Source organism: Entelurus aequoreus, linkage group LG17 (genome assembly GCF_033978785.1).
Source record: "Entelurus aequoreus isolate RoL-2023_Sb linkage group LG17, RoL_Eaeq_v1.1, whole genome shotgun sequence".
NCBI classification, from domain to species: domain Eukaryota; kingdom Metazoa; phylum Chordata; class Actinopteri; order Syngnathiformes; family Syngnathidae; genus Entelurus; species Entelurus aequoreus.
In genome coordinates this window covers 25,352,235-25,364,280 of record NC_084747.1, presented here as the reverse complement: position 1 = coordinate 25,364,280, position 12,046 = coordinate 25,352,235, and the positions used below count along the sequence as shown (strand labels likewise).

At 37.6% G+C, this 12,046-nt stretch overlaps 1 protein-coding gene and 1 pseudogene across 1 annotated transcript in view; both read left to right on the top strand.

Annotated features, from left to right (window-relative positions):
* LOC133631957 (alpha/beta hydrolase domain-containing protein 17B) overlaps nucleotides 1-4,666 on the top strand; it is a 56,803-nt gene extending 52,137 nt beyond the window's left edge. The window contains exon 4 of the mRNA XM_062024167.1: nucleotides 2,356-4,666. Coding sequence (XP_061880151.1) covers nucleotides 2,356-2,575 — 220 coding nt within the window. The 3' untranslated portion in view covers nucleotides 2,576-4,666. The remainder of the gene's footprint in view (nucleotides 1-2,355) is intronic.
* A 1,787-nt stretch (nucleotides 4,667-6,453) lies between these two features.
* Nucleotides 6,454-12,046, top strand: part of LOC133631792 (cell surface hyaluronidase-like) — a 104,459-nt pseudogene continuing 98,866 nt past the window's right edge.

The window sequence follows — 12,046 nt, the reverse complement described above, 5'->3', positions numbered from 1 at the left end:
AATCAAACGTTTTTAATTATTACTTAGGCCTACTATGCTACTATATTCTAATGTTGGTCATTATGGTGGTACTTGAAGAGCCAAGTGTTTTCTGAGGTGGTACTTGGTGAAAAAAGTTTGACAACCACTGATGTTTTAAAGACAAACTTAAAATTCTCAAAGAGAGGTAAGATGAGTGCAGATGCAAGATTTGGCAGCCAGATGTCAGCAGTGCTGCATACTTTGCCAAAGTGCTGTATCTGGTTAAATTACTGTATCACAATATGTCACCATATCATTTGTTACCAGTATTGTGCCTACGAATAATATGTGTACTTAATCTTTTCTTACTAAATGTATTTGTTCTTTCCTTTTTAACAGAAAACTACATGTACTGCATATCTTTTTAAACTTCAATTTTATGTAACAACAAAATGGTGTACTATTATGCATTTCAAACATTTCCTTTCTTAATATACAAACAAGTATGCAAATATCTGCTTGACTTATGATTTCAAAGCAATGTATTCTTCAAATTGTACACTATGACAAAGACAATAGATTTTGTTGTGAAAATCTGTCAGTTCAGGTGCCATAGTTTTTTGTTATAAAAAAAGAAGCTTTTAGTTAATAAACTTTAACTTTTTTTATTATCCACCTTTTTATCCTTTTTTATGATCTTGCCCCTGTTTTAATTTAAATTGTCGTTTTAATTCACCCATGTTTTATACAGCACTTTGTGTTTTTTATCTGTGAAAAGCATTAGCAATTAAATGTAATTACTTACAAAAACAGCTGTACTGCTTTTATATTTTGAGTAATATGCCATAAAACACACTGTATAGTTTATGGTAAAATTCTGGCGACCAAGCTGACAGTTTTTTACAGTAACATGTTGTAAAGAACATGGTCAATTTTGTTAAAATTCTATTATCGGTTTTTTACTGTTAAAAAAACAGTGGCACTGTTTTTCCATTTACAATAATATGCTGTGAAAAATATTTTACTGTAAAATTCCGGTGAATAATCAGTCTGTTTTTTAACGTAAAAACAGTGGTACTATGTTTCCTTTTACAGTAACATGCTGTAAAAACCACTGTAAATTGTATGGTAAAATTCAATCTAATGAGCTGCCAGGTTTTTACTCTAAAAAAACATCCATCCATCCATTTTCTACCGCTTGTCCCTTTTGGGGTCGCGGGGGGTGCCTATCTCAGCTGCATTCGGGCGGAAGGCGGGGTACACCCTGGGCAAGTCGCCACCTCATCACAGGGCCAACACAGATAGACAGACAACATTCACACTCACATTCACACACTAGGGCCAATTTAGTGTTGCCAATCAACCTATCCCCAGGTGCATGTCTTTGGAGGTGGGAGGAAGCCGGAAGACCCGGAGGAACCCACGCAGTCATGGGGAGAACATGCAAACTCCACACAGAAATATCCCGAGCCCGGGATTGAACTCAGGGCCTTCGTATTGTGAGGCACATCCACTAACTCCTGTGCCACCGTGCTGCCCTGTAAAAAAACATTTTAAATAAACTTAAAACTGAACTGAACTGTAAAATTCTGGCGAATTACCTGCCTGTTTATAACGTAAAGAAGCAGTTGTAGCGTGTTTCCATTTACAAGAACATGCCATAAAACCGCTGGAATTTTCCTGTAAAATTACAGTGACTGAGCTGCCTGTTTATAACGTAAAGAAACAGTCGCTCTTTTTCCATTCACAATAACATGCTGTAAAAAACATTCTACTGTAAAGTTCTGGTGAATAAGCTGCCTTTTTTATGCCATAAAATCTACGTTTTTAAAAAAAATGTACGTTAAAAAAAAGTAACTTATAGGAATTTGCCTTGCTGTATTCATATTTTATTTACTCTTTCAAGTGGCCTACTGATGGCAGCCATAACCGTGATAAGAATTGTTTTAGTTATATTGTAAAACTTAAAACGTTGCTTGGCGTGATGAATGAAGAGTCCATACGAGAAGAAACGCTATAAATGATCAAAGACTGAACGGCACTTGTACTAACAGTTCAAAGCTTTAAACAGCAGAATTTCACTTGCACCCAGCTGCACCTGCAGTAAGCAAACTTGTCCAAAAGGTGGCGCCATTGCACAAACAATAATGTGTGTTTAATGAAAACTATTTGCATTATGTCCGTTACTGACGAAAAATCCATAAATTTGCCGCACTGTTTTTAAGCTGCAGGGTACAAAGGGTAGGAAAAAAGTTAGCGGTTTATAGTCTGGAATTTATGATACTCACTTTTGAGATAGTGTAGGTCAAAGTTGAAATGACAGGGTTGCATTCTCTCACGCTGAAGTACGATTCGTGGGCTAGATAACTCACCTTGTGGTCTTCCTCTCCAAAGCATCGACAAGATTTCCAAGGTGACGTCGCCAGTCCTGGTCATCCACGGCACGGACGACGAGGTCATTGACTTCTCCCACGGCCTGGCGCTGTACGAGCGCTGCCAGCGCCCCGTGGAGCCGCTGTGGGTAGAAGGGGCCGGGCACAACGACGTGGAATTGTATGGACAGTACCTGGAACGGCTCAAGCAGTTTGTGGCGCACGAGCTGGTCAACCTGTAGTGAAGCCGAGTAACCGAAGCTGTGGAGAAAACACCGGTGGTACATGTTTTGGTTTATCGTTACCTTGCTCTTTTTCTTGTCGTGTGGGATACAGGTGCTGTTTTTCTCCTTTTTTTTTGGAAGTTTTGGTGGTAGAATTGATCATAAGCCACCTGTCCAGTTCAGGCCAGCCCCGGAGCCTAACCGTACCGTCCACTCCTCAGCTGTGAACTTGAAACACTAACTTCTACTTTTGTTTGTTTTTGAACATCTTGCACAATTGCACAATGCTCAAGCGAGCGCCTCGCGTGTGAACCGCCTGTGTACGTGTGCATACGTCACATTTTTGCTGCCTTTTTGCAAACCATGCTCCTCAGTTCCGAAAGGACACCTCTGAGGTTCTTGGTACTGGACTTGGACTCCAATAGTGTAATTATTATTTTTGTATTATTATTACAGTACGTTTGTATATATTATACATGATATTTGCACATATCAGCTGTCACTGAAGACGTGTGTGAGACAAAAGGGTGTTGCCAAATGTTTAGTATAATATATCGCAAAGAACTCCTTCCTGTCTTTTTTTTTTCCTCACTCTTGCAAGTTCTCCATGAAATATTACTGTAAGATCAGCTTCACTATGCAGCAGTTTCTCAGATGAACAATTCCCAGATCCTGCTTTTCTTTGGGTTGTAGAATGTTGAATCCATATATAAGTCAGGGCTGTCCGAACTACGGCCCGCAAGATGTCCTTAGTTTAGTAAAGAATCTGGCCCGTGGGGTGTTTTCAAATGTGTTTAAAAAAATATGAATTGGGTCATATATATTTTAATGACCCAAACAACCTCCCTTAGTCATGGCGCAAAAAAAATGTGACCAACACCAAAAGTCAACACACTTATCACAACCTGCTCGCTGAACTTTGTGGATGTTATAAAAAATGACCAAGCACTATACATAATTCAAAATTATGCCCAGTGCATGATGGGAAAAATGCAAAACGCTCTCTCCACACTTCATTTGACTTTGTTGTAGGTAATTGAGATTAAAATCTCTTTTGCACACTTATCAATGTTAGGCCCATTTTAGCTTTTTGACATTTTTGATTGATTACAAAACTTTAAGAAGGTCGTCACAGAAGTAAACACGGTAGAAGTCCAACTTTCACATATTCTTCGTATCTGATTATATGAAATATATATCCATTATATTAATATTGTGTGTGTGTGTGTGTGTGTGTGTGTGTGTGTGTGTGTGTGTGTGTGTGTGTGTGTGTGTGTGTGTGTGTGTGTGTGTGTGTGTGTGTGTGTGTGTGTGTGTGTGTGTGTGTGTGTGTGTGTGTGTGTGTGTGTGTGTGTGTGTGTGTGTGTGTGTGTGTGTGTGTGTGTGTGTGCACCTGCAGTCATCTTTCGGCCCCCGGCCAAACTTTTTTTTTTTTTTTAGCCCAATGTGGCCGCCAAGTCCAAAGGTTTGGACCCCCCTGCTATGAATATTAAAGATATTGCTTGTATTTACTTTGTCTTTTTATATAATGAAGTATATGTACCACTAATGCCAATCAGGACCTGATTTGGTGCCTGGAGTAGATTTTCCGTTCAGGAAGTTTGTCTTTTGCATATCTAAAAACCGATTAAATCAACTCCACAGTGCGTACAAACTCAACATAAATACTGTATGCCTCTTTTTTTTTCTTTCTCTTTGTGCCTGCATGCCATTTTTGCTGCCATTGTTTCATGTTGGCTTGCCCTTTAATGGTGAGCGAGACAAAACGTCATACAGTTGTATTTCAATGCACTAGTGATGACATTTACTCTCAGAGCGCCGATAAACAGAGGTCAAAGGTCATGGCTAGTCCCTCATTGTTTCCCAGTCTGCAAACGTTGTGCTACTGTAACTTAATAGCACACGTTTGTTTCTGGACTTTGTAAATACTACATTGTTTTCCTTCTACAACCTTTTTGCCGTCATCTCTGTAACACTTATTTAATACTTGATCTTCATACGAGTCATCTCTGATTCCGTGTTTTTTATACTGCATATTTCTAGACAGCTGGGACTTGAAATGTAATATTAAAAACTGCAGTAACTCCGATGTGGATCGAAAAAATAAAGTAATTGAAAAGAAACCTGGCTTGTGTTTGCAATATTCATTGTGGGGCATTTTAATACCATTTAAAAGAGGTGTGATGTAATAATAGTAATAATTAGGGCTGTGAATCTTTGGGCACCACACGATTCGATTCAGAATCAATACTTGTTTTAATATTGGATGGCAGTTATATGATCAACTACATTTGTCCAAAAAAATAGACAAACAGCTCTGACAATTCTTATTTTACTTGAAAGAAAACTACTTTTGTTTAATAAAATTCTACCCAAACAATTAAAGTCAAATACAAATAAAGTATACAACACAGTAAATCTGTACAGCAGAGATGATCATCTACATCATCAATATGATTTGTCTGTATGGCTGGACAGATCTATTTATCTATCTATCAGATCTATCAATTTGATCTTTTTTAATCAATTGAGAATCCCGGTTAATTCTAAAATTCAGACACCACTAGAAATAATTATTGTATTTTATATAGTGCTTTTCATCAGAACTCAGATGCTTTATTTTAGGGGTGCCCAATTGTTTTGTCCCCAGGGGCCAAAGACACTTCCAATACCTTACTGACATTGATCCGCTACAATATCAGCAGGAATCATACACATTTGTATTATTTTGTAGTGCATGGGTGTCAAACGTACGACAGGTTTTATCCGGCCCGCGGGACGAGTTTGCCAAGTAAAACAATTAGCCGAAATTTTTGAATGAAATAAACTGCTGTCTAAATGTGTCCACTAGATGTCGCAATAGCAATTCCTTGTATCTTTTTACATTATGCTACAAGTGTAAAAAAACACGTTAGTGCACCAGTAGAGGAAAATAAGCAAACTAGATAAATAAATAAATGATAAATGGGTTATACTTGTATAGCGCTTTTCTACCTTCAAGGTACTCAAAGCGCTTTGACAGTATTTCCACATTCACCCATTCACACACACATTCACACACTGATGGCAGGAGCTGCCATGCAAGGCGCTAACCAGCACCCATCAGGAGCAAGGGTGAAGTGTCTTGCCCAAGGACACAACGGACGTGACTAGGATGGTAGGAGGTGGGGATTGAACCCCAGTAGCCAGCAACCCTCCGATTGCTGGCACGGCCACTCTACCAACTTCGCAATAACATCCTGTAATTTGATTTTGATATTTTTTTATCTTGATAGATTGAAAATGATCGCCAATGAGTTGATAAGATGAACATTATCACATAATTTATTCAGAAAGTATAAATAACGACAAATAAATACTATTAACCACAACTTGTAAGTGTAAAAAAAAACAACATTATGATTTGTACATTTTCAGAATGTGCTTGTGCAATCTGAAGTTCTCTTTATTTTCAAATGATCGTGATGTGATTTTACCAGTCCGGCCCACTTGGGAGTAGATTTTTCTCCATGTAGCCCCCGATCTAAAATGAGTTTGACACCCCCCGTTGTAGTGTGAAATGGAATCTCATCTCTAGTGCCCCCTATGACCGGCAGGGGGGAGTGCGGTATTGATTTTAAGCCCCTCCCCTCAACCCATGAAGCCCCTGTGGAGGCGTTCAGTAACGCTAGGGAAATTTCGCATTTATACCATTATTTTGGATTGTTGTTACTACGTAACGATTGAGCGAGCATATGCCAGAACTGTTATAGGGTTCTACGCATATCCTGTGTGTTCGATTCGGTATCATTAGTGTGTTACGTATCGCAGTGATTCGGTCTGCTTATAAATGACCGGTTGTCAGTGAACGCATCATGCCTCCTCGCTTCCAAGCCGCGCCTGCTGGTTTCCTTTCCGCGGTTGGGGGGTGGACGACTGCCCCGTCCACACGCATTAAAACAACCATGTGGATAAAGGTGTCTTATAAAAGGGACAGCAGACGGCGAGGGTGAAGGTTTTTTCATTACTTTGAGTCCGGCTCATATTTGGGTTTTGGCGGATGGACAAGGAGAGCGGGAGCGGAGCAGGACAGCCTCACCACTGACGGTAACCCGTGCGCCGCAACAAGCTTCACTTTGTGTCCGCTCGTTGATGAGCCGGCCACAGCACATATGTTGTTATTCATTTCCTTTTTATTCGCTGAACTTCATGAGAGAGATAATGTTCCAAAGTGGTCTTTAAAACTGACGCGTGTGGTGTAAGTGTCATCCTTCCGAGCCAACTGTCAAAGCGGTGCACCGCACGCTAAGCTAGCAAACAGCAGTTTCGCGATTGTTAGCAACAGTCCGATATTGCGCGATAATATCACGTACGTTCTTATAGAATCACCTTTTACTCCGTGAAAAAAGTACAAATGATTCACTGGGTTGTGAATTAAAAAAAACAACACAGTGAAACTGAAAATCCATCCATCTTATTCCGCTTATCCGAGGTCGGGTCGCGGGGGCAGCAGCCTAAGCAGGGAAGCCCAGACTTAAATAAATGATAATGGGTTATACTTGTATAGCGCTTTTCTACCTTCAAGGTACTCAAAGTGCTTTGACAGCATTTCCACATTCACCCATTCACACACACATTCACACACTGATGGCGGGAGCTGCCATGCAAGGCAGCTAACCAGCAGCCATCAGGAGCAAGGGTGAAGTGTCTTGCTCAAGGACACAACGGACGTGACTAGGTTGGTAGAAGGTGGGAATCGAACCAGGAACCCTCCGATTGCTGGCACGGCCACTCTACCAACTTCGCCACGCCGTCCCTCTCCCCAGCCACTTCGTCCAGCTCCTCCTGAAAATATATTTAAAAAAATGTAAACATGAGAACATACAAACCCTTTATTTATTGAATCAAAAATACTGAAAGTCCACGACATAGTGAATTTGTAAACAGCTAAAATTATACACAAAGCCAACTACAATCTGCCACCCAAGAATATACAACAATTCTTCTCAACCAGAGAGGAGAAATATAATCTTAGAGAAAAATGTAATTTAAAACATTTGTACGCACGTACAACACTTTAGACCTTCAGTATATCAGTATGTTGAATTGAATTATGGAATGGATTAAGCAAATAAATCAAACAATTAGGGTTGTCCGATAATGGCTTTTTGCCGATATCCGATATTCCGATATTGTCCAACTCTTTAATTACCGATACCGATATCTACCGATATCAACCGATACCGATATATACAGTCGTGGAATTAACACATTATTATGCGTAATTTGGACAACCAGGTATGGTGAAGATAAGGTCCTTTTTTAAAAAATTAATAAAATAAAATAAATACATTAAAAACATTTTCTTGAATAAAAAAGAAAGTAAAACAATATAAAAACAGTTACATAGAAACTAGTAATTAATGAAAATGAGTACAATTAACTGTTAAAGGTTAGTACTATTAGTGGACCAGCAGCACGCACAATCATGTGTGCTTACGGACTGTGTCCCTTGCAGACTGTATTGATCTATATTGATATATAATGTAGGAACCAGAATGTTAATAACAGAAAGAAACAACCCTTTTGTGTGAATGAGGTTTTTTGGGTTGGTGCACTAATTGTAAGTGTATCTTGTGTTTTTTATGTTGATTTTCTAAAAAAAAAAAAATACAATACAATACCGATAATAAAAAAAACGATGCCGATAATTTCCGATATTACATTTTAAAGCATTTATCAGCCTGTATCGGCAGGCCGATATTATCTGACATCTCTACAAACAATGTACTCATATAACCCACTTCAAGAAACTCTTCCAACTTAAAGTGTTTACAAAGTACAAAGAAGAACATTCTGAATTTATCTCATCCACCCATTCATTTTCAAGATAATCTTACTCATCTCACTGTATGAAATATAACTTACTTCACCAATTATTATTTATGTATTTATTTATTTATATTGATATTACTTATGGAGTATATTGTGAATAAATTGAGAACAGGAAGTGAACAAAAGTTTTAGCAACTGCTGTGTAAAGGAAAAGGGGTAGGATTAAATAAGCTCTGCTTCTTCCTACTCTTCGAACGTGTTGAATAGAGAAACTGGAAATTGTGATGTCATGTTGTATACATGCATGTTCCAAATAAACTCAAAATCAATTAAACTCAACTCAATTTGTAAGGGGTGCTCAAACAAAAATCGGTCCATATCCAAATCGCGATTTTTATTTATTTCGATTCGAAATAGATTTTTTATTTTTAAATGTACAGAAAAATTTGCTTTTTTTTTTAAGAATCAGTTTTTGGATTTAAAACATGAAATACTTATTATTGACGCTATTATTCTTATTATTATTGACACTGTTGCTTCTATTAATTTTTAGTTTACTTTTCATTTACAATTATATTTTTTATGTCTTTATTGATTTAGATTTTTTTTTTCCTAAGTATTTTAAGATCAGATTGGGTTGCAGTTTGAGATCTGTATTTTAAAAATTTTTTTTTACAGTGATTAATAACAGTCTATGAATTTTGTCATTAAAAATATTTTTTTTCATTTAAATTGTAAAAATAGATTTTTCAAAATAAATTTTTTAGGCCAACAATGCACGTATAAGTCATACATCAGCAGCCAAGAGGAGCTTTTGTAACCTGTAACTTTTTTTGAAAAGGTTTTATTATAACTTATATACCAAAACATACATTGCGAAAATCTTGTTGAATCACAAATCCATTCTGAATCGAATCGTCACCCAAGAAACGGAATCGAATTGTGAGGTGCCCAGTTTATTCCTTTTCAAAAAGAGCTGTGTGTTTTTGTTCCGTGCAAAATTTGCAACAACTTTTAGGAATGTATCAGAAGAGATTAAAGTGCATATTTGCATATACAGTACTTTCCATTAACCAATCCAGTCCACTTTATTTATATAGTACATTTAAACAACAAAAATGTTTCCAATGTGCTGCACAAAAACATTAAAAACAAGATTCAAATACTATCCTTAGCTCCACCAATGACTGAATAAAAACTGAATAAATAAATATAAAACCAATATAAAAATAAATATGATTAAAAACGATTTTAAAGGGTAAAACCAAACGAGAAAAAAAGCCTTGAACTACGAAACATTGCAAAGTGTCAACTACTGTACGATCCGGGTGCTGAAAAAAACAATTCACATATTGCAATTCTTGTTTGGTGCGATCCTTTTTTTTTTTTTTTTTTTTAATTAAAGAAAAAAATCAATCAAAAAAAAAAGAGATGTATTTTTTAAAAAAAACAAAAACTTTTCTTACCTATTGGTACCCGCTGTTGTGTATAAGTCCCGAAAATGTAAAATCAAACCATGGAGGCATGGCGGAAATATTTATTAAAAGTTCTTGCCTTTATGTGTGTGTGTGTGTGTGTGTGTGTGTGTGTGTGTGTGTGTGTGTGTGTGTGTGTGTGTGTGTGTGTGTGTGTGTGTGTGTGTGTGTGTGTGTGTGTGTGTGTGTGTGTGTGTGTGTGTGTGTGTGTGTGTGTGTGTGTGTGTGTGTGTGTGTGTGTGTGTGTGTGTGTGTGTGTGTGTGTGTGTGTGTGTGTGTGTGTGTGTGTGTGTGTGTGTGTGTGTGTGCGTGCGTGCGTGTGTGTGTATATATGTATGTATATATACTGTATGTGTGTTTGTATATATATATATATATATATATATATATATATAATATGTTTGTACATATGTATGTGCGTATGTATGTATATATATATTAGGGCTGCAACTAAGGCTGAAACGACGCGTCGACATAGTCGACGTCATCGGTTACGTAAATACGTCGACGCCGTTTTTGTGCGTCGACACGTCGTATATTTACGTCACACTACCGTCATGGCGGAGCGCAAAGCAGAGATGCGAGCGATGCGAGCGAGGGGGGGAAAAGCACGCCAAAAGTCGTCAAAAGTGTGGGAGTATTTCACTAAACGGCCTAATGTTGTTGTATGCACACTGTGTCGAGCGGAAATAGCATATCATAGCAGCACAACGGCTATGAACGAACATTTGAAAAGAAAACCATCAACTAGTCAATCGTCCGCGTGAGCATACGTTGTCATAATTACACAAAAACATGAATGTGTCATTTGTATCTGCTAGGGGTGTAACGGTACGTGTTTTGTATTGAACCGTTTCGGTACGGGGCTTTCGGTTCGGTACGGGGGTGTACCGAACGAGTTTCTAAGCTAAAGCTAAAGTCTTAACAAGCTGCTTTGCTCCTTCTGCCTCTGTCTCAGCACGCAGCATTGTCCCACCCACACAACCATCTGATTGGTACACAGAAAGCGTTATCAGCCAATCAGCAGTGCGTATTCAGAGCGTTAGCCAATCAGCAGTGCGTATTCAGAGCGCATGTAGTCAGCGCTTCAGCGTCGAGCAGATAGGTGTTTAGCAGGTGAGCATCAGGCAGCGGACTCTCCCCAAATGATAATAAACACCTCCCAGTCAACTACTAGTGACATCACTATGAGCCCGTTGACCTTCTAGGAATATAAACTGGAGCTCAGCTCACTCGCGGTCCTGGCTTGAGGTGAAGGCTAATTACCTCTCAGTTCCAGCCACATCGACCCCTTCTGAGCGCCTATTTTCAGCTGCTGGGAATATTGTAAACAAGAAAAGAACCAGAGCATGTACACATGCTAACCTTTCTTCATTACAACTGTTAGTCACTCACTGGAATGAGTAGAATTGGTTATTGTGTACTGTGTTGGACTGGGTGTTTATTTTGCACATTTTAAAAGCAATACTTAATGTTTACAGTGCTCCAGAATATTTAGATTGGCACTTTTTTGTATTGGATGATTATCTTTATTTTTGCACATTTTAGCAAATAAGCAATACTTTCACTTTTGTTGAAATGTTTACACTGTTGTTACAGAATATTTCGTTTTGCACTTTTTTGTATTGGATGTTTATCTTTATTTTTGCACATTTTAAAGCAAAATAAGCAATACTTTTACTTTTGAAATGCTTATACTATTGCAGAATATTAAGATTTGCACTGGATGTTGACTTTTATATTTGCACATTAAAAAGCAAATAAGCTACTTTTAATTTTGTTAAATGTTAAAAGTTTTAAATGTTTACATTGTTACAGAATATTTTGTCATGTTGTTGTCAATGTTGACTGAGTGGCCATACTTTTTTTTTTTTGTAAATAAAAGCCATGCCTTTTGAAAAAACTGGCCTACATTTATTTTTTCATCTTCATTTTGAATAAAAAAATAATAGGTAAAAGGAAAAATAACCTATAGATTAATCGAAAAAATAATCTATAGATTAACCGATTAATCGAAAAAAATAATTTCAGATTAATCGATAGAAAAATAATCCTTAGCTGCAGCCTTAGCTGCAACTAACAATTAATTTGATAATCGATTAATCTGTCGATTATTACTTCGATTAATCGGATAAAATAGACAAACTAAATTTCTATCCTTTCCAGTATTTTATTGAAAAAACCCAGCATACTGGCACCA